The sequence below is a fragment of the Tiliqua scincoides genome, chromosome 3 (genome assembly GCF_035046505.1).
Source record: "Tiliqua scincoides isolate rTilSci1 chromosome 3, rTilSci1.hap2, whole genome shotgun sequence".
In the NCBI taxonomy this organism is placed as follows: Eukaryota; Metazoa; Chordata; class Lepidosauria; order Squamata; family Scincidae; genus Tiliqua; species Tiliqua scincoides.
In genome coordinates this window covers 8,613,694-8,637,070 of record NC_089823.1, presented here as the reverse complement: position 1 = coordinate 8,637,070, position 23,377 = coordinate 8,613,694, and the positions used below count along the sequence as shown (strand labels likewise).

Here is a 23,377-nt window from a genome sequence, read left to right as displayed (position 1 = left end):
GGGGCTGAGTACCCCAACTGCTTTAACTTAGACACAGTGGCAGAGGAAGAATCTTATAAAGTGACATTATAATTGTTATAGTTGTATAATTTATAATCATGATACTGCTATATACACAAGTTTGCCTGTGTAAGTGCAGGCCTTGAAAACAATCAGTAAGTACAGGAAGCTGGACTAGATGGGCTTTTGGCCTGATCCAGCAGGGCTCTTCTCATGTTCTTATGTCATCTTGACTAGGCCAATGTTGCTTAAACTGTGGTCGGGACTTACCAGGTGGTCATGAGCCAATTTCAGGTGGGTCCCCATTCATTTCAATATTTTATTTTAAATATATTAGACTTGATGATTCCATGGAATGTGACTGTTACAGATCTGTCCTTTTAACAGACTACTCTGTATATGCTTTTAATAATGATAGTAAATGGGACTCCTGGGTAAGTGAGGGTAGGATTGGAGCCTAGGATTATTAAAATTTTCTGCTTGATGATGTCACTTTTGATCATGACATCACATCTGGTGGGTAATGACAGATTCTCATTCTAAAAAGTGGGTCCTGGTGCTAAACGTTTGAGAATCACAGATCAAGCCTATGCCACCACTTTCATGCATCCATTTTGCATCCATTCACAGTAGCCAAAAGAAGTCAGAGAGGCCTCAAGCAATTCTCATGATTTTTGTTGTTCTTAACAAGTGGCTTAACAAGTCTCCATGTGTTTGCAGTGGTTCTCGAGGGCTTAACAAGTGCTAACTAAGAGCCCAATCCTGAGCTCCCGTGGGTGCAGTGGCACAAAAAATGGCTGCTGCTGTATCCTGCGCTCCCACGGCAGCCACGGGCCACTTTCGTCCCCATCCCCCGGGTAAAGGGAGGAGCCCTGTAACGATGCTACTCGATTCACTTCCGACCAAAAGGTCGGGGGTGAAGTAAGAGCCGTCATGTTAGGCGCCAAGCCTTACCAGAAGGCTCGGATCTGATGGAGCGATGTTTCACCAGTCCCACCTCCCTCCCTCCCCCTGTCACACCTCCCCCGCCTCCCCGTCACGCCTCTCCTATCCTCTCCCTGCCCTCCACCTGCCTCCCAAGAAAACCTTCTCCCCGCCTCCGCTTTCCTCTCCGCAGCTTGGTGGTCCATGCGACGGCCGAGCAGCGGAGGCCGGGTGCCTGCCCTGTGCTAGTCCAGTTCTTGCCAGCGCTGGGCTTGCACGGGCGTTTGCCCGGCGTCAAAGCTCGGGCTGGGGCACCTTCCCTATTAGGAAAGGCTATAATGTTTGGCTATAATGTCACCTCCCTGCATTACAATCTCTGAGCATGAACTGGAGGTTGTCCATGACTTTGTGTACCTTGGCTCAACGATCTCCGACACTCTTTCTCTCGATACTGAGCTAAACAAACGCATCGGTAAAGCAGCTACCACGTTTTCCAGACTCACAAAGAGAGTCTGGTCCAACAAGAAGCTGACGGAACATACCAAGATCCAGGTCTACAGAGCTTGCGTCCTTAGTACACTTCTGTACTGCAGCGAGTCATGGACTCTTCGCTCACAACAGGAGAGGAAACTGAGCGCTTTCCACATGCGCTGCCTCCGATGCATCCTCGGCATCACCTGGCAGGACAAAGTTCCAAACAACACAGTCCTGGAACATGCTGGAATCCCTAGCATGTATGCACTGCTGAAACAGAGACACCTGCGTTGGCTCGGTCATGTTGTGAGAATGGATGATGGCCGGATCCCAAAGGATCTCCTCTATGGCGAACTCGTGCAAGGAGAGCGCCCTACAGGTAGACCACAGCTGCGATACAAGGACATCTGCAAGAGGGATCTGAAGGCCTTAGGAGTGGACCTCAACAAGTGGGAAACCCTGGCCTCTGAGCGGCCCGCTTGGAGGCAGGCTGTGCAGCATGGCCTTTCCCAGTTTGAAGAGACACTTTGCCAACAGTCTGAGGCTAAGAGGCAAAGAAGGAAGGCCCATAGCCAGGGAGACAGACCAGGGACAGACTGCACTTGCTCCCAGTGTGGAAGGGATTGTCACTCCCGAATTGGCCTTTTCAGCCACACTAGACGCTGTGCCAGAACCACCTTTCAGAGCGCGATACCATAGTCTTTCGAGACTGAAGGTTGCCAATACACTCTAATGTTTGGAACACTTCAGCCTAGAAAAGAGGTGTCTGAGGGGGGACATGATTGAGACATACAAAATTATACAGGGACTGGATAGAGACGCTCTTTTCCCTCTCACATAACACCAGAACCAGGGGACATCCACAAAAGTTGAGTGTTGGGAGAGTTAGGACAGACGGAAGAAAAAAATTTATTTACCCAGCATGTAGTCTGTGGAACTCCTTGCCACAGGAAGTAGTTATGGCATCTTGCCTAGATGCAGCAACTGTTACCCTGCACATGCCCGATCTCATCTGATCTCGGAAGCTAAGCAGGGTCAGGCCTGGTTAGTACTTGGATGGGAGACTGCCTGGAAATACCAGGTGCTGTAGGCTTATACCATGATCTCAGAAGCTAAGCAGGGTCAGGCCTGGTTAGTACTTGGATGGGAGACCGCCTGGGAATACCAGCTGCTGTAGGCTTATACCATAGTCTTTCGAGACTGAAGGTTGCCAACCATCTCCCTATACTGAACACTATCTCCTGATCTTGTCTGATCTTGGAAGCTAAGCAGGGTCAGGCCTGGTTAGTACTTGGATGGGAGACTGCCTGGGAATATCAGGTGCTGTAGGCTTATACCATAGTCTTTCGAGGCTGAAGGTTGCCAACCATTGTTGTAGATGCCTTTAAGAGGGGATTGGACAGATTTCTGGAAGAAACGTCCATCATGGGTTACAAATCATGGTAGGTATGTGCAAGGCAGAGGTAGGCTGCCTCTGATTGCCAGATACATGGGAGGGCACCAGGACACAGGTTGTGTCTGTTGTCTAGTGCGTTCCCTGAAGCAGTGGTTCTCACACATTTAGCACCGTGACCCACCGGGACAGAATGAGAATCTGTTGGGACCCACCAGAAGTTATGCAATAACCGGAAGTGACATCATCAAGCAGGAAATTTTTTGACAATCCTAGGCTGCAATCCTACACAAGATTAAGTCTCATTGACTATCATTGTTAAAAGAATAGACATAGTAGCCTGTTCAAAGTACAGGTCTGTAACATTTCCCCAAAGGCAGTCACGTACCATGTAGCATCAAGTCTAATATATTAAAAAAATATATTGAAATGAATGGCGACCCACCTGAAACTGGCTTGCGACCCACCTACTGGGTCCTGACCCACGGTTTGAGAAACACTGCCCTGAAGCATTTGCTAGGCCACTGTGAGATACCGGAAGCTGGACTAGATGGGCCTATGGCCTGTTCCAGCAGGGCTCTTCTTATGTTCTGAAACTACAATTCCCAGGAGGCCTTGCAGGTCTTCTTGTTGCCTGTTGTGCTCCCTGGGGCATTTGGTGGGCTGCTGTGAGATACCGGAAGCTGGACTAGATGGACCTATGGCCTGATCCAGTGGGGCTGTTCTTAACTACAATTCCCAGGAAGCCTTGCAGGTCTCTTGTTGTCTGGTGTGCTCCCTGGGGCATTTGGTGGGCCGCTGTGAGATACAGGAAGCTGGACTAGATGGGCCTATGGCCTGCACTAATTCTCCCATGGTTGCTGTGGTTTTGGACACCCCACTTTTGGAGAAAAAGGGATACCAAGGAGCAGCCAGAAACACCAGGAACAGGGCAAAGGGTCCCCAACAGTGAGATCAGCAGCTGACTTGGGCTTGCAGGATTCACTGGTGTCAGTTGATGCGGACTAAACTTGATCCACATCTTCCTCACTCATCCATACATCTTTTTGAACAGGCAACTATCCAAATCAGCAACTTTTTGGGGCAAAAAATCAAAACTTCACATATAGGCTGATGCGTTCTGAGCTGTCTGTGACAGATCAGGAGAGAGAACTTGGGGTGGTGGTGGACAGCTCGTTGAAAGTGTCAACCCAAAGTGCGGCGGCAGTAAAGAAGGCCAATTCTATGCTTGGGATCATTAGAAAAGGTACTGAGAACAAAACAACTAATATTATAATGCCGTTGTACAAATCGATGGTAAGGCCACACCTGGAGTATTGTGTCCAGTTCTGATCGCCACATCTCAAAAAAGACATTGTGGAAATGGAAAAGGTGCAAAAGAGAGTGACTAAGATGATTACTGGGCTGGGGCACCTTCCTTATGAAGAAAGCCTTTGGCATTTGGGCCTCTTCAGTCTAGAAAAGAGGCAGCTAAGGGGGGGACATGATTGAGACTTATAAAATTATGCATGGGAAGGATAGAGAGATGCTCTTTTCCCTCTCACATAACACCAGAACTAGGGGACATCCACTAAAATTGAGTGTTGGGAGAGTTAGGACAGATAAAAGAAAATATTTCTTTACTCAGCGTGTGGTTGTTCTGTGGAACTCCTTGCCGCAGGATGTGGTGACGGCATCTGGCCTGGATGCCTTTAAAAGGGGATTGGACAAGTTTCTGGAGGAAAAATCCATTATGGGTTACAAGCAGTGATGTGTATGTGCAATCTCCTGATTTTCGAAATGGGTTATGTCAGAATGCCAGATGCAAGGGAGGGCACCAGGATGCAGGTCTCTTGTTGTCTTGTGTGTTCCACGGGGCATTTGGTGGACCACTGTGAGATACAGGAAGCTGGACTAGATGGGCTTATGGCCTGATCCAGCAGGGCTCTTATGTTCTTATTACTCAACTTCCTACAGAGTTTGGCGTTATTTTGATTGTGAAAACAAAGCAAAATGGTAGGCAAGCAATTATTAGGGAAGTATTAGGATGGTATAAGTTTTCCTGATAAGGGGTAGTAGAGTGAACCCTCAATTTAATGAAATAATAGGAAGGGGTTCCGTTAATGCTGAAAGTCCTTTTAAATCCAAATGCACTGGAGACAATGGAAAAGCACATCTGCAAAATTCATACAACTAATTTAAGATTCAGTGGAGCAAGAAGTGTCCATTTCTGAAGTCTGCAATAAAGGGCTGTTAAAAGGATGGTTCACTGCATCAGAGGGATTGCTGCTGGAACCCAACCAGGACAATGACCAGTCCACAGACTCTAAATAAATAACAACATTCTGACAACCTTTATTTTTTTTTGAAAAACAAGAAGAAACATATATCATTACATTTCGAGCACTACAGAAAGAGCAGGATTTTTTTTAAACACTATTATTCGATGCAAACAAGGAACTCAGCTTTTGTTGCCTAACTGAGCAGAAAACCAATTTTAGCACTGCTGAGTTGTATAAGGTTTCCCCCTGGAGTGGGTTCCCTGGTGGTGAATAAGACTACCACTCTGACTGAAGGTCTTTCCACACTCCTGGCACATATAGGGTTTTTCACCAGTGTGGGTTCTCTGGTGGCACTTAAGATGCCCACTCACACAGAAAGTCTTTCCACACTCCTGGCACATATAGGGTTTCTCCCCTGTGTGGGTTCTCTGGTGGCGCTTAAGTGTCCCACACTCACTGAAGCTCTTTCCACACTCCTGACACTTATAGGGTTTCTCCCCTGTGTGGATTCTATGATGGATTAAAAGATGACCACTCCGACTGAAGGTCTTTCCACACTCCTGGCACTTAAAGGGTTTCTCCCCTTTGTGGGTTCTATGATGGATTATAAAATGACCACTCTGACTGAAGGTCTTTCCACATTCCTGGCACTTAAAGGGTTTCTCCCCTGTGTGGGTTCTATGATGGATTAAAAGAGAACCACTCCGACTGAAGGTCTTTCCACACTCCTGGCACATATAGGGTTTCTCCCCAGTGTGGGTTCTCTGGTGGACCTTAAGTGTCCCACTATCACTGAAGCTCTTTCCACACTGCTGACACTTATAGGGTTTCTCCCCTGTGTGGGTTATCCGGTGGTACTGAAGTACACTATGGAAACTGAAGGTCTTGCCACGGAAACTGAAGGTCTTGCCGCACTCCTGGCCCTTATAGGGATTCTCCCCTCTGTGGGTTCTTTGGTGCCGTTTAAGTGTCCAACTCCTATTGAAGGTCATTCCACACTCCTGGCACTTATAGGGTTTCTCCCCTGTGTGAGTTCTCTGGTGGCATTTAAGTGTCCCACTCACACTGAAGGTCTTTCCACACTCCTGGCACTTATGGGGCTTCTCCCCTCTGTGGGTTCTTTGCTGTGAAGACAGAGTCTGCTCCTTCTTTCTTCCAATCTGGTCCCAAACTGATGCTGTTGAAAGAAGAAATGTCATAAGAGACCAAAGTAAGAAACTGCAGCTAATTAGGGACATGTGATGTCCATGACTCCTGATGACCCTGAGTCAGGGGGAGGGGGGTGTCCAACAGGGATCTGTGAAATGTGGCCACACCCTCCCAAGGTCCCCCTCATCACTGGGATATGGATTCAGATCAGACAGCAGATGCTGAAAGGCAGTTTAATTTTGTTAGTAATTTTACATTCATTAGGATGGCCAGGTGCCTGTTATGTCCCTGAGTCCACCACAGGTCTTAACAGGAATTGCTTCGCTTTCTTTCCCCAGGTTCAAGTGACCCCTGGCAGCATGGGCCAGTAGGGATACTGGTATTGGTCCTGGATTGAGAGGTGCTGCAGAGGATCTGACTGAGCCAGGCTGAGGTTAGCCATGAGACACTCTGGTTTGGGGCCAGACTGGGTTACTGGGTTCTACCCTACAGCTACTAAGTCGGCAGGTGTTAAGGTTGGAAGGAACCTTGGGTGTGTCCCAGAGTAGAGCAGGGTGCACAAACACCAGCAGACACAGCAGTGTGACTCAGCTGCCTGCAACTTTCCATGAACCAACTAGTTAGCTTTGTCTCTGGCTCAGCATGGGCAGAGAGCTAACAGCAGGGTGGTCCTTTGGAGGGCCTGCCTGGCGGCTGGGGTGGCCAGTCTTCCAGCCTCACCATCATGACATAGGCTGCCCCATCTTCTTGAAGAAATCAGGAGTTTAACTTACCTTGGTAAGTCTTGTTCCTTGTGGAGACAGGGGGCATTCCTCACATATGGGATTGTCCCAAAGGATTTCCTCTATGGAGAACTTGTGCAAGGAAAGCGTCCTACAGGTAGACCACAGCTGCGATACAAGGATATCTGCAAGAGGGATCTGAAGGCCTTAGGAGTGGACCTCAACAGGTGGGAAACCCTGGCCTCTGAGCGGTCCACTTGAACATAAGAACATAAGAACAGCCCCACTGGATCAGGCCATAGGCCCATCTAGTCCAGCTTCCTGTATCTCACAGTGGCCCACCAAATGCCCCAGGGAGCACACCAGATAACAAGAGACCTCATCCTGGTGCTCTCCCCTACATCTGGCATTCTGACTTAACCCATTCCTAAAATCAGAAGGTTGCGCATACACATCATGGCTTGTACCCCATAATGGATTTTTCCTCCAGAAACTCGTCCAATCCCCTTTTAAAGGCGTCTAGGCTAGACGCCAGCACCACATCCTGTGGCAAGGAGTTCCACAGACCGACCACGCGCTGAGTAAAGAAATATTTTCTTTTGTCTGTCCTAACCCGCCCAACACTCAATTTTAGTGGATGTCCCCTGGTTCTGGTATTATGTGAGAGTGTAAAGAGCATCTCCCTATCCACTCTGTCCATCCCCTGCATAATTTTGTATGTCTCCATCATGTCCCCCCTCAAGCGTCTCTTTTCTAGGCTGAAGAGGCCCAAACGCCGTAGCCTTTCCTCATAAGGAAGGTGCCCCAGCCCCGTAATCATCTTAGTCGCTCTCTTTTGCACCTTTTCCATTTCCACTATGTCTTTTTTGAGATGCGGCGACCAGAACTGGACACAATACTCCAGGTGTGGCCTTACCATCGATTTGTACAACGGCATTATAATACTAACCGTTTTGTTCTCAATACCCTTCCTAATGATCCCAAGCATAGAATTGGCCTTCTTCACTGCCACCGCACATTGGGTCGACACTTTCATCGACCTGTCCACCACCACCCCAAGATCTCTCTCCTGATCTGTCACAGACAGCTCAGAACCCATCAGCCTATATCTAAAGTTTTGATTTTTTGCCCCAATGTGCATGACTTTACACTTACTGACATTGAAGCGCATCTGCCATTTTGCTGCCCATTCTGCCAGTCTGGAGAGATCCTTCTGGAGCTCCTCACAATCACTTCTGGTCTTTACCACTCGGAAAAGTTTGGTGTCGTCTGCAAACGTAGCCACTTCACTGCTCAACCCTGTCTCCAAGTCATTTATGAAGAGGTTGAAAAGCACCGGTCCCAGGACAGATCCTTGGGGCACACCGCTTTTCACCTCTCTCCATTGTGAAAATTGCCCATTGACACCCATTGCCCATTGACACCCATTGACACTTGGAGGCAGGCTGTGCAGCATGGCCTTTCCCAGTTTGAAGAGACACTTTGCCAACAGTCTGAGGCTAAGAGGCAAAGAAGGAAGGCCCATAGCCAGGGAGACAGACCAGGGACAGACTGCACTTGCTCCCGGTGTGGAAGGGAAGGGATTGTCACTCCCGAATCGGCCTTTTCAGCCACACTAGACGCTGTTCCAGAACCACCATTCAGAGCACGATACCAGAGTCTTTCGAGACTGAAGGTTGCCAACTAACTAACTCCTGGTAGGCAAGTTCAGCCTGAAATAGTGGGGGTGGATTTCCCAGTAAGTCTTGTTCCTTGTGGAGACAGGGGGCATTCCTCACATATAGGATTGTCCCTCGTCACTCCTGGTAGGGAAGTCCAGCCTGAAATAGTGGGAGTGGATTTCCCAGTGCGCGAGAACCCGACCCAGGCTAATAGCTGTGCCTCCAATAAACAGCTTGAACAACTTGAGAACAAAAGCACTCAAAAGAAGGGTAATAGGAAAAACAGAAAAGGGCAGATGAGAGAAAAGAAAACCCTTCAGCTACCAATACATCCAAAATTCCCAAACTTTAAGGAGACCAGGAATGTGAAATCCAAGGAAAGCCACAAGGGAGGGCAGAATGCCCCGTCTCCACCAGGAACAGGACTTACTAAGGTAAGTTAAAACTCCTGATTTCCCTGGTGGAGACAGGGGTATTCCTCAGAGATGGAATCTCCCTGAGCTGTATCCCCAATGATGGGTGAGAATACAGGCAATACAGGTCAAACATTGAGCACCTTCTAAAGGACTTTCCTTCCAAAGGCGGCATCAGCAGAGGTTTGGGAATCTATCTATAGTGTTTTATGAATGTGTGCGGAGAAGACCAAGTAGCTACTCAACAGATCTCCAACAAGGATCTAATGCCATCAAAGGCTGCCGAAGTGGAGGCGCCCCTAAGAGAGTGTGCCTGTATTCCCTCTGGGGGTTGCAAATCCAAGGCTTCATGCACCATTGAGATATGGGATCTTAAACACCTGGCTAAAGTGAAAAGTGAGACCTTCCTTCCCACTGACCATCCCTAGTAAGCCACGAATGGACATTGGTTTTCCAGAATGGTTTGGTGCATTCTGTACAGAAACGAATAGCCCATCTCACATCCAGCATATGCCATGACCCTTCTTTGGGTCGCTTAGGGCTTGGACAGAAAGACAGTAAGATCAATTCCTGTTGACGATGGAAAATGGAATTATTTCAGGCATAAAGGTGGGGTCTGTCCTAAGCACCACACTATCCTTCTGGAAAACGCACAATTTAGGGTGAATGGACACGGTACTTAGTTCCAATACCCTGCGAGCCGATGTAAGGGTCAGCAGGAAGGCAGTTTTGACTGACAAGACTTTTAGAGGAACTGTTGCCATAGGCTCAAAAGAGGCTTTGTTAGGGCTGTAAGCATCATGTTCAGGTCCCAGTTAGGTATCCTGTGAATGGGTGGGGGATTAATCAAGGCCATCCCCTTTTTTTGATGTGGGGTGTTGGTCAACAGGAGGAGTGCCCCCCCCAGCACCCAGAGTCTCTTGGATCGCAGTGACTTGATGCCACAATGTGGAAGTCTTAAGGCGTTTGTCTAAACCATCCTGCAAAAAATCGAGGATAATGGATACTAGAGCAGAAGTGGAATCGTTGCTCTTTTTTCTACACCATACTCTAAATCTCTTCCAGGAGGTTCTGTACACCCTCCAAGTGGAGGGACGTCTGGAAGACAACATGGTATAGATTACTTTTACAGAGAAACCCAAATGTTGAAGTTCTATCCTTTCAACTTCCACACCATCAGATGGAATTTGTGTGATTGCGGGTGGAGAAGAGGGCCTTGGGACAGGAGGTCCTCTCTGAAAGGAAGCGGCCAAGATGGATGGATAACTGAACCAGACGAAAGCCTTCTTGGCCAATTTGGAGCAACCAAGATGACCAGGGCCTTGTACCATCGGACTAGTCTGAGAACTTGGGTAGAAGCAGAACGGAAGTGTACAGCAATTCCTTCGGCTAGGGGCTCGACAAACACCCACTACCTCTGCATTCCTGTACTCCATTTTGGAGAAGAACCTGTTTACTTGGGTGTTTTCAGCTGTGGCTAAAAGATCCACTACCGGAACTCTGAACCTGATTGTAATCTCTTAGGAAGATTGGAGGGCGAAGTTTCCACTCTGCTTCCAAGAGGTGTCTTTGACTTAACCAGTCCACCTCCACATCTGACTTTCCTGCTAGATGTTGGGTGCTTGTGGACAGAAGGTTTGCCTTGCCCAAAGCGTTAGTCAGGTTGCCTCTCTCATTAGCCCCTTTGACTTTGACTCTCCTTGGTGGTTTAGATAGGCTTTGTCTGAGACATTGTCCATTGTGACTAGGACGTATTTGTGGTGGAGATGGGGCTTGAATCAGATAAAAGCCAGCTAAATTGCTCTCAACTCTAGGAGACTGATGCTTAGAGAGGACTCTGCAGGAGACCACCTCCCTTAAATCAGCCACGCGTTCAGGTGAGCCCTCCACCCCAGGAGACTGGCATCAGTTGTGACTATAGACTTGGGATGGACTTGGAGATTCATTCCTGCAGTCAGCAGGTCCCTGTCCAGTCACAACCGAAGGTGTCTCTTCAAGGAGAGAGGAACCTGGAGTGAGAGGAATGCTTTCCTCTCTACTAGGCCTGAGAAAGGGAGAAGAAACTGTTGGAGCTTTCTGGTGTGAAAGTGAGCCTAACTGACTAGATCAGAGGTGTCCAAATTTTTTGGCAGGAGGGCCACATCATCTCTCTAACTCTGTATTGGGGGCCAGGGAAAAAGAGTTAATTTACATTTCAAATTTGAATAAATTTACATAAATGAATACATTAGAGATGGAACTTATAGAAATGAATGAAGGTCTGCAATAGCTCATGGCCTATAAAAGTCCTTGCACAAAGCAAGGTCTGCTTTTCCTTTGCTGCCACTGCTACATCAAAGACATGAAACAGCAAGCAGTGGAGGGGCCCTTGTCCCACAGCTCACACGAGAGGTCAAACAGTTGGCCTTCATGCTGAGAGCAGTTGCGTTGGGCCAGCATGGGCTCCAGCAAGTCTCTGGAGAGCCAGAGTCTCATTAGAGACTGGGGGCTCCCAGCGGGCCGCACTGGGAGTCCCTGAGGGCTGCAAATGGCCCCAGGGCTGGGGTTTGGGCACCCCTAGACTAGATGAAGACAAGAAATTAGCATTCCCAGCAGCCTGGCCAGAGTTATCAGGTCTGAATGAGCAGACCTGATCACCTGATGCAGTAACTTTTTGATTTTCTATTGTCTCTCTGACAACAGAAAAGCCCAAAACTCTGAGTGTCAAACAGGACACCCAGATGTTCTAAGAACTGTGAAGTCATCAGAATGCTTTTCTGCTGGTTGATAACGGAGTCATGCTGTTGCAGGTGATGATCTGTGCGTTTGATATGGGCCAGGGCAATTTCCCTAGATGGGGATTAAAATGTCATCCAGGTATGGAAAGAGGTGAAGGCCCTCCTTGCTGAGATGTGCCACCAACAACACTAGGACTTTGGGGAAAACTCTCAGGGAGGTGGCCAACCCAAAAGGGAGGTGATGGGAGAACAAGGATGGAATCCATAGGGGTGATGGGATCCATAGGGGAACCTCAGGTACCTCCTGTGCTCCCTGAGAACGGGAACACGAAGGTACACCTCTGAAAGATCTATTGAAGAGAGGAAATCTCCTTGCTGAAGAGCTGTGGTGACACTGCAGTCTCCATTTTGAATTTTCTTTTTAAGAACAGATTTAATCATTTTAGATCCAGGATCCCCTGCATATCTCTGTTTCGTTTTTGCACCAGGAAGAACACCAAGTAAACCCCAGTGTTCCTTTCCAGTGGAGGAATAACAACAACAACAACAACAACAGGTATTTATATACCACCTTTCTTGGTCTTTATTCAAGACTTTATTCAAGGTGGTTTACATAGGCAGGCTTATTTAAATCCCCATAGGGATTTTTACAATTGAAAGAAGGTTCTTTCTTTCAAGAACCACTACATTCAGGTGTTTCATTCCGATCTGGCTTCACATTCTGGCCTCCATCCTCCCACGCTCAGAGCAGATGGAATAGCTCGGCTTCAGCTTGTCAGCTGCTTCAAGGTCGCACGGTGCCGGTGGCCTCGAACTGGCGACCTTGTGGATGTTATCTTCAGGCAGACGGAGGCTCTACCCTCTAGACCAGACCTCCTGCCCTCTAGACCAGACCTCCTGCCCACTACTTCTGTAGTAGTGGAACCTCTTCCACTACTCCTATGAGAAGTAGGTGGTTTATAGTATTTAGCATAGCTGTGTGTTTTGCAGGGATGCTGGACTTTGGAACCTGCCAGAACCTGTCTCTTGGTTTTTGGTGGAACTGCAGAGAGTATCCCCTGCTGACGGTTTCCAAAACCCAGGTATCTGAGGTGAACTGATGCCAGAGGGGAGCAAAATGTAGAAGTCTGGCTCCCATTTGACGGGGGCTGGGTCTACATTGGCGTCATGTGGTCTTGTCCTTGTTGAGTCTGGTGATTGGGTCAGAGGATTGGGAAGACAGATACTTCCCCTGTTTGTGGGGGAATCTGGCCTTGTTCCATTTTGACTTGAGTCTGGGTTGCTCTTTAGCCTTCCCAGAGGAACGAAAGGAACAAAAAGGTTGCCTGGGCCTGAATTTGACTTGTTCTTTGGGGCAGAGGGGAGGACTTTTTTCTTGTCCTTGTTCTCCATTAAAACTGCATTCAGCGACTGCCCTAACAATTTACCTCTATAAAAGCCATACCTACTAGTCTGCTCTGGGATCCCAAATTGGTGTCCCAGGAACTAAGCCAGAGGTGTCTACTTGCTACGTCAGAAGCCATTGCTCTAGAACAGGAATGTCCAAATTTTTTGGCAGGAGAGCCACACCATCTTTCTGACACTGTTAGGGGCTGGTTAAAATAATCAATTTACATTCAATATTTGAATAAATTTACATAAATGTATATATTAGAGATGGGACATATGAATGAATGACGGTCTTGCGATAGCTCAAGGCCTTGTGCAAAGCAAGGCCAGCCTTTCTTTGCTGCCACTGCTGCTCCTTCAATGTGAAACAGCAACCAGGGGAGGGGGTTTTTGGCTCAACAGTTGGCCCTGGTGCTTAGAGTAGTCACGTTGGGACACTGCGGGCTCCAGCAAGTCTCTGGAGGGCCAGAGGCTCATTGGGGACTGGGGGCTCCTTGTGGGCCGGACTGGGGGTCCCTGAGGGCCGCAAATGGCCCCCAGGCCAGGGTTTGCCCACCCCTGCTCTAGAAGAAAATTGGAAGGCACCCAGAGAAAATCAACTGCAAAGGCTGCAGCCAACAAAATCTTTTTAAGAGAGCCCTTGACAGTGGCTCTGGCAAAAAGGGAATTAGCAGCTGAGGCCCTTAGGGCAAAGGAAGAAGGCTTGAAGGCACTTAAGTAGGTACTTCTACTTAAGTACCACCCCCTCAGAGGGTATGATACTGTTGGTAGATAAGGCTGCCACAGGGGTATCCACTAGGGGAGTTTTAATCTTCTCAAGCACCTCACTGGGAAGAGAGTAAAACTTACTAATGAGCCTGAAGTTCCTCTTCCCAAGCAGAGGGGAGGCCCACTCATTTTCCATGATTTTAAGGAAGGCATTGGGAAAGGGTGTTTTTTGCTGGCTTCCCTCTGGAGGGCCCTGAAGGAAGAGAGACTTGCCGGAAGCATTCGTCAGAGCCATCACAGCAGTGTGCTGATATAAGTCAGGGAAGATATCTCCCTCCTTCCCTGCTTTGTACGCCAACCTCTCTCTGAAGGAAAGACATTTTTCCTTCATTCTAGATGAGTAAGTTCCAAACTACCCATAGAAACCTGTCCCCTGCTGTTCTCCCATCTGAGTTCTCATTATTTATGCAGGAATGCTGTTTCTCTCTCAGGCATGCCCTGCACACAAAAGGAGAGCCTAAACACAGGGGGGACATGTCCACTTTCTCCAAAGGGAAGCCAAGAGACTTCCAGCTAATTTATGGCACAGTGTCCCCCAGGTTGAGACTACCCTCTTCATTAAGAGACCCAGATCTGGGCTGGCCAGAAAGGGAGGGTGTGGTGCCATCCGCTTAATATGTTTTTATTGGTTTTAAATTATGTTTTTAATCTGTTTTAACCTGTTGTAAGCCGCCTTGAGTCCCTTCGGGGAGAAAGGCGGGGTAAAAATAAAGTTGTTGTTGTTGTTGTTTAACAGGAGCCATGCCTAGGTCAAGCAGCCTGGCCAACAGTTCCCCTTAGTAACATGCATTGGAGCAGAGGTTCCTACTGGGGGGGGGGGTCTATCAATTAGGGGCCAAAGGATCCTCCTTACCTACAAAGATCACATTTTCATGATTGTCCATCATGACTTCTTCATAGACTCGCCTCTGGTTTGGATCCAGCAGAATCCACTCTTCACTGCTGAAATATAGAGCAACCTGTGCGAATGAAATCAGGCTCTGAAAGGAAAAGCAGAAATGTCCTATTAGCATCTCAGCCTGGGCTAGGACTGCAGTTCAAAGGGAGAATTGTGTTCTAGTTTCCTGAATGGACGAAAAATTTCTAAATTTGACAATACATTCTCACACACATTCCCTCTCCACTTTGCATTTCCACTTCGATGTTTTGGGCTTCCTGCTCCAATGAAGAACTTCAAGTTTCCTGAAAGGAGATTCAGAGGATCCGTTCCTTCCATCCCAGTCCCCAAATGGACTACACAATCCTACGCATGGAAGCCCAGAAGTGAGTCCCATTGCTTCCAATGGGGCATATTCCCAGGAAAGCATACCTAGGACTGAAAACCTTGCACATCGTATAGTTGCTTTCACTCATTATAATCCTCAACATGTTGAAAAATGTGACATCACTTCCTGCTGCTCTGGCTGCCGTGGTGGCTTGTCCAGGTTTGTATCTGCCCACTCGAGCCCCTGCACAATCATACCGAATTCCAAAATTTTAATATTAGAAGCCCATGATCTACAAATAGGCTGGCACGCATTCCTGTTTTATGATAAAGTTAAACAGCATGGATATTTTAGACAACATATTTTAAGAAGATCTTTAATTTGGATATGGGAACAGATAAAATACAAAATATATTCTGAATTACCCAGATGGATAAAACCGCTTGAAATAGCAACTAATCCAAACTGGATTTAAAAAGACCAAAATAGACCATACAGCGACTTGTTGAATATTAAAGGAGAGATCTTAAGTAAGTCTGAGTTAGAAAAGAAAGGAATAGTTTTGGATTGGTGGAACGAAATGCAAATAAGGACAAGATTACGAGAAGACCAAAAAATGGGTTTTTATGAAGAAGATACAAGTTTCGATAAAATATTTTTGATTGATGAAGAGAAATATATATAAAATGTACAATTTTCTCCTTGAGATAAGAATGGAAGATGAGACAGTTAAAGATGCAATGGTGTGCTGGGCAAAATTTTTTGGATATAATATACCGATTGACGACTGGAAACAAATTTGTAACATAAATATTAAGATAACTAAAGTGATGTCTTTTAAAGAGAATTTATACAAAATGTTTTATAGATGGTATTTAACTCCAGAGAAATGAGCAAAAATGTATTCTGGGTCATCAAACAAGTGTTGCAAATGTAAAGAGGTTGAGGGAACTTTTTATCATATGTGGTGGACATGCAAAAAAGCAAAGAAATACTGGAAATTGATACATAAATTGTTGCAAGACATACTGCAATGTGTATTACCATTCAAACCAGAAATATTCCTCCTAAATGTGACATCAGAAATTAAAGACCAATATAAGAAATACCTTATTGTACCTATCGCTACAGCGGCAAGAGTATTGTATGCGCAAAAGTGGAAATCTACAGACGTTCCAACTAGAGAAAATTTAATAGATAAAATTTATGAAATAGCAGAAATGGAGGTTTTAACAGAAAAAATGGAAGAGAGAGATTTAGGTAGAGTAAGAGGATATTGGAAGCCTTTTTATGACTGGATAATTTTAGTTAAACAATATTGATTGTTTAGATAAATCCAAATTTTTATACTGACAAATACGATAGCTTTTGTATTGATGAATATTTTTCTTTTTAGTTGTTTCAGATTTCTTTTTTGGAACAATGCATGTTGTAGTCTATGACCAATACCCCCGTGTGTAACCAGTGTAGTCCCAGCCCCAAGTCTAATCCATTTTCCTCACCTGTATCTGTAATAAATGAATAAAATTTCATTTCATCGGGCAGGAGGTCTGGTCTAGAGGGTAGAGCCTCTTTGCCTGAAGATAACATCCGCAGGTCGCCAGTTCAAGGCCACTGGCACCGTGAATGGTGAGACCTTGAAGCAGCTGACAAGCTGAGCCGAGTTATTCCACCTGCTCTTTGGTGTGAGCAAAGAAGCGTCTTGGCTGCCCTCCATGTGAGAAATGAAGGAGCTGCTTGTCAGCTTGCGTGGGAGGAAACTGGAGGCCAGAATGTGATACCAGATCAGAAAGATCCATCTGAAATGTTGTGGTTCTTGAAAGATAGAATCTTTCAATTGTAAAAATCCCTACGGGGATTTAGAACAGCCTGCCCATGTAAACTGCCTTGAATAAAGTCTGAGGAGAAATCTGACGACCAAGAAAGGCGGTATATAAATACCTGTATTATTATTAATAATTTTAAAAAATGAATTGATTCATGCACTAGTCTTGATGGGCGGCCTTCAGTGTGGCAGTGCAGAAAGCCCTGACTGGTGCAGAAAGCACTGATCGAACCCCAGCAACCACTTGTTCCTGAGAAAAACTCTCGAGCCACTTCTGGTTTTAAAACATGCATGTGTTGAGTCCGCAGGAGTCTTGGAAATGCATGTTTGGCAACTCAAGGCGAAGTCTTTCAGGTCAACTTACCCATCCTTGCTCTTCTGACACACTCACTCTGAAACTATACAGGATCCTACCACCAACATGCACACACACTGGAGCCCCAGAATGGAGCCAGAAGATGAAAAGGAGAAGAAACTCCTCTGATGGAAAAGCGCATAGAGAGGGAGAAAATCTTCCTTACCTGGACTGGATGAGTGGCATCCATTCTGTTCCTCCCCAGGGATTGGCTTGCTCTGATTCTCTATTACCTGTAAGAAAGAGAAAGGAGGCCTCCATGAGGTTTTTAAATCTTATACTGGCTTCATGTACATGCTTCAATTCCTTTCCACGATTTAAGGTGATGGCTGCAGAGGAGATTGAGCAGATTCATGGAGGAACGTCACGACTATTAGTCCTGATGGTAGAAGCCCACAATCTTTGAATGTAATAATAATAATAATAATAATAATAATAATAATAATAATAATAGTAGTAGTAGTAGTAGTAGTAGTAGTAGTAGTAGTAGTACAGCTATTTCTATACCGCCTTTCTTGGTCCTCAGATTTCTCCTTAGACTTTATTCAAGGCGGTTTACATAGGCAGGCTAATTTAAATCCCTGTAGGGATTTTTACAATTGAAAGAAGGTTCTATCTTTCAAGAAACCACAACATTCAGATGTTTCTTTCTTGATCTGCTCACACATTCTGGCCTCCATCCTCCCACGCTCAGAGCAGATGGAATAGCTCGGCTCAGCTTGTCAGCTGCTTCAAGGTCGCACAGTGCCGGTGGCCTCGAACTGGCGACCTTCGGATGTTATCTTCAGGCAAATGGAGGCTCAACCCTCTAGACCAGACCTCCTGCCCTGAATGTAGAGGCAGTCCTGGCCAGAGGAGCATTGAGAGAGGAGCTTGGCCTCTCTGCACCAACACTGGGGGGGGGGAGGGGTCCCAGCAATTACCCTGCATAAAGTTGATGTGAGCTCTCCAGTCAGTGGGGACTGAGGACTTGCCTGATGGCATCCCAATGGCATTCAGGCAAGTTTAAACTAATGGTAAATCTTTGGAGAAGAACAATAAATGTGGAATATACAGGAGGTAAGCATTAGCATAACAGAAGCTTGTGTCACCAATGATCAGTCTCCTAAGTGAGGTCACAGTCTGCAGTCACAGATGGCAGACTCTCCCCCAGATGGAAGAAACTCACTGAACTGCTCTGTTCATCACTCCCCCCCCCATTTATGAAAACTTATGTTTTTTTTTTCTTTGTTTAGGTAGAAAACAGGAGGAAGTGATGTTTCTAGCCTGCCAGTAGCATGGTTCCAGCGCAGCTCATTAAATAATGGCGTCCCGGCGTTGAAATCAATTGCACGGAGGTCACCATGTTCCTGATAGAGAAACAATATGCATGTAGGTGGCCATGTTTTCTAGCTCTGAGTGCACTTTTCAAAATTATGGTGTGGCTAGCATACTGAAAAACTAACACACCTTGAGCGTGCTGGAAGATTTAAAAAAATACATCTCTTAATTGTACAATATATCTCTCATTAATATCCAATTAACTCCGCATCCATGTATAAAACATTCTCCAGCTGTCTTTAACATATGTTCTCGGATTGTCCCGTAAACTGCCCATTTCTGCAATATCCAACAGTTTCTTAAACACTCCCCTTTTATTCCCACGCCTCTTCCCCTCTTTTCCTTTTTGTTTGCTTGTTTTGTTTTTCCTGTTTTTTCTTGACCTTCTTTTTTTTGCCCTTTACTATTTACCCCCTTATAATAATAATAATAATAATAATAATAATAATAATAATAATAATAATAATAATAATAATAATAATAAAGATTTTTTTAAAAAGTTCACTAGTGCTTCTGGTAAGCGCTGGAAGCTGAAAAATGAACACATTCGCCACTGATTTGCTTCCCCACCCACCATGGCTCTGAAGGGGAGGTGAGGGGCAACTTGCACACTGTGGTGATGTGCCCTCCAAAAGTCTCTGCTTTGCACCCCTTTTAGCTATGCCAATGTCCCAACAAGACCCTTCACCCCAGCACAAGGCCTGCTTCATGGGGGCAGGAGGAGAGTCTGGGCCTGGCCATCACTGGAGGGGCCTCGGAACAGGACCCCCAAAGGGGGCTGCATCAGGTCCCTCACCAGGCACAAGTAGGTGCCAGTCCAGCACAGGCCGCCCTTCACGGGTGCAGGAGGAGAGTCTGGACCTGGCCATCACTGGAGGGGCCTAGGAAGAGGAGGCCCCAAAGGGGCTGCATCAGGTCCCTCACCAGGCACAAGTAGGTGCTAGTCCAGCACAGGCCTGCCTAAACGGGTGCACGAGAGTCTGGGCCTGGCCATCACTGGAGGGGCCTTGGAACAGGACCCCCAAAGGGGGCGTCATCAGGTCCTTCACCAGGCGCCTGTGGCGCTCAGTCTAGCCATGCCACTCTTCCTGGGTGCAGGAGGAGAGTCCAGCAGCCCTTCTCCCGCCTGGCTCCCCAGTGCAGAGCAGAGTCTCTCTCCCCCCTCAGCCCCCCAGGACCTGCCAATCCCCTTCCTCACTGGGCCTTCTGCACACACCTGCTGCTCCCAGGCCCCCCCCCTTTCCTTCCCTCCCTGGCTGGGCTCAGGCCCTCCTGAGGATGCCCTCCTTGTGCCAGGCCTGCAGCAAGGCTTCCCCTTCCAGGCTCAGGGTCCAGGTCGCAGCAGGGCCTGCTGGGGAATGTAGTCCCTGGCCCTGCAGACCCACACTCACAAACCCCATGGACATTAAGCGCACTAACAAATCTCTCTCGCTCCTCTCCTTTCTCTGCGTTAGTTTTTCAGCTTCTTGCACGAGAAGCGCTTGCAAGTTCTCTTTTTCCCTTTCCAGTGCACTGGGGCATGTTCGTGTTTCACCTTTTCGCACACTCACCATGCCAGCTGCATCTCCTGCTAGCTTAGTACTGGAAAACATGGCCCCCTCCTTGTCATGATTCTGAATGGGGGACAGGATCAGGCCACTCCAGCCCATATACTTTGGAGTGCAATACCATTTGCTGTGTGGTTTTTGTGTAGGCTGTTTTTCATCCTGTCTCCAGTGTGCAAGAAACAAGAGGGGTCTGCAGTGAGGGTTGCACCACTTTATGGTCAGCAAGGGGGTGGTGGGAGCTGAGCCACACCTGCCTCCCAGTCTGGTGCACGTGAGGTGTGAACAACAGGGACTGGCTGCATCCTGAAATTAGTTGTTTATGGGGGACCCACCAGGACCTCAGAATGCAGTGAGTGAACTGCACAGCTGCAGCCTCTTGAAGGCAACAGAGCCCTTGGGGAGAAGATCACTTGGAATGCTGGTTGGGACCCCTTCCGGCAAGGATTGCAGAGGGACCCCCAGAGACTCTGCAGCTTGGGTTGCACCTGAATGTCATACCTTCTTTGACCCCTCCCCATATTTGTCACAGGGCACAGACAGCGAGAAGCTTGGAATTGTCCTTTGCTGAGCCTGTACAATGGACCAGCCCACTGAGAAGGAATCTTTAACTGGCTGCTGTCACTGCAGAATTTCCAGAGAGAGAGAGAGAGAGAGAGAGAGAGAGAGAGAGAGAGAGCACATTCGTTTCTTTCTCCTGAGGAGTCCCTGCTGGCCCAATGAGTAAAGGTGTTTGAAAATGGTGTTGTCTTTTTTAAATTTGTGGAATTAAAATGTGAAATGGCACGTTTTGTGTTTTTTCTTACAACTGAATACAAAATTCCAGGTGTTTGAAAAACACCTCTACCGTTGGGTCATCTTGGACCTGTGATGGGTCACGTGGAACTGGCAGACCCAGTGATACCACTGGGACATGTCCATGTGGACCCAGAAAGGAGGAGCAGGCCTGGGAAAGGATCAGAATTTCACGGGTAAGGCTGCTCCACAACCAGTCCCCTTCCTGGGACCAATCCACCCTCCTCCCTGCCTCCGTCAGCTCCCTGTTCCATCCATCCCGTTCCACTCCCTCCCCACCCCCTCCAGAATACACGTTCTGTCAGCACAATTCTTCGATAAGATTGGACCATGAGATTTACTGTAAATGAACAATCAAAAATAAGGTGCTTCACTAATGGATTGAGAAAGATATACTGAACATTATTTTAATTGGTGAGGTTCTGTGTGATTCTGGATTGTGGAGTGAGAATGTTTGTGCTTGTATTTGGTGCACCAATTAGAAAGGAAAAGGGAAGGATTTGGGGGGAAGGAACTTTAGGAGTGCTCAACCCTTTAGTCCCTTCTCGAGGCTACTGAAAAGGGAGGGGGGACTGACAGAGGAAGGGGTTCCATTAATGCCGAAAGCCCTTTAAATCCAAATGCACTGAATGGAGATTTGCACCTGCAAAATGCATACAACTAATCTGAGTTTTAAAGAAGAAAGTGTCCATTTCTGAAGTCCATAATCAAGGGCTGTTAAATGGATGGTTCACTGCATCAGAGGGATTGGTGCTGGAACCCAACCTGGACAATGACTGAGCCACACCCAGTCCACAGATTCTAGAAAATAATAACAGGGCAATTTTCACAAATTTTATTTTTGAACAACAGGTAGAAGCAGGGACATCATCTGCATTTCAAACGAACACTGCAGGAACAGCAGGAATTTTCCTAACATTATTGTTAGATGCAAGCAAGGAACTCAGCTTTTGTTGCCTGACTGAGCACAAAACCAATTTTAAAACTCCTAAGCTGTATAAGGTTTCTCTCTTGAGTGGGTTCTCTGGTGGCTAATAAGATGACCACTCCGACTGAAGGTCTTTCCACACTCCTGGCAATTATAGGGTTTCTCTCCTGTGTGGATTCTCCGGTGTTGCTTAAGTTTCCCATTATCACTCAAGTTCTTTCCACACTCCTGACACTTACAGAGTTTCTCCCCTGTTTGGGTTCTATGACGGATTATAAGGCCACCAGTCCAAGTGAAGGTCAATCTACACTCCTGACACTTATACGGTTTCTCCCCTGTGTGAGTTCTCTGATGACTCTGAGTCTCACTCTGAGTGAAGCTCTTTCCACACCCCTGGCACTTATGGGGCTTCTCCCCTCTGTGGGCTCTTTGCTGTGAAGACTCGGCCTGCTCCTTCTCACTTCCAGTCTGGTCCCAAACGGATGCTGTTGAAAGAAGAAAAGAAATGCCGTCACTGACCAAAGCAAGAAACTGCAGCTAATCAGAGAAGTGTGATGTCCAAGACTCCTGGCGACTCTGAGTCAGGGGGACGGGGGTGTCCAACAGGGATCTGTGAAATGTGGCCCCACCCTCCTGACGTCCCCTCATCACTTTGATATGGACCCAGACCAGGCAGCAGATGCTCAAAGGCATTCTAAGGGTACAATCCTAGGTGCGCCTTGGGCCAGCGCAGGATAGGATTGAGCCCTAATTTTGTTACTAATTTTACTTTCATCTGGATGGCCAGGTGTCTATTGCGTCACAGAGCCCACCATATTTCTGAACAGGAAGTGGTTTGTCTTCTTTCCCCAGATACAAGGGACGCCTCAGGGCAGTGTGATCCAGTTGGGCTACTGGTCCTGGATTCAGCGGTTCTGCAGAGCCGGGTTGGGGTTAACCATCACAGGCTCTGGTTTGGGGCTGCAGAGCTGCTGTCACTGGGCTTGACCCCACCACTACAAGATTGTTGGGGTATTTCTTTGGAGGGCTTGTCTAGAAACTGGGTGGTCAGTTCCACCCTTCCAGTCTCACCGTCACGACACAGGCTGCCCCGTCATTGTGAAGAACAGGGACGGCTCCTTCAGCAGACGCCAGCATTGGTGGCCTTGCTGTCTCCTCCTTCAGGTGCTTCTTGGCCTGCGGTGCCCCAGCTTGGCGCTTATCTGCTCTCGACAGCATCCAAGGATTATTCTGCTGCGTGTGGCGGTAGCCCTCTCAGAGTGCAGGCCCTCCTTATGGCACGGTTGCAACACTCCCCATCTGTACTGGGAGTCTAGCGCCAGTGCTAGGGCAGCTTATGATCAGGCTGGAAGCTCCCCTTTGTTAGTTCCAGACCTAGCCCATTACTGTCTCTTCCAAGCACCAGTGTAGATGGTTACCAGGTGTGCTTTTCAGACACACATGAACATGCGTGCACTGGGGAAATTCCCTTTGCATCCTGGGACCCAGTGCAGTGGCCAGTGGCACAGCTCAGTGGTTCAGAAGGAAGAGAGGA

General features: G+C 47.3%; 1 protein-coding gene and 1 pseudogene across 1 annotated transcript; one reads left to right on the top strand and one right to left on the bottom strand.

Annotated features, from left to right (window-relative positions):
- The first annotated feature begins 2,371 nt into the window (after positions 1-2,371).
- Positions 2,372-2,491, top strand: LOC136647253 (5S ribosomal RNA; annotated as a pseudogene).
- A 2,776-nt stretch (positions 2,492-5,267) lies between these two features.
- LOC136644015 (zinc finger protein 135-like) lies at positions 5,268-23,061 on the bottom strand. Its single transcript, XM_066619471.1, has 3 exons — positions 22,915-23,061; positions 21,910-22,311; positions 5,268-6,143 (listed from the first exon to the last, which is right to left on the bottom strand). Exons 1-3 carry the CDS (start codon positions 23,059-23,061, stop codon positions 5,268-5,270), a joined length of 1,425 nt encoding a protein of 474 aa, XP_066475568.1.
- Between the last annotated feature and the right edge of the window lie 316 nt (positions 23,062-23,377).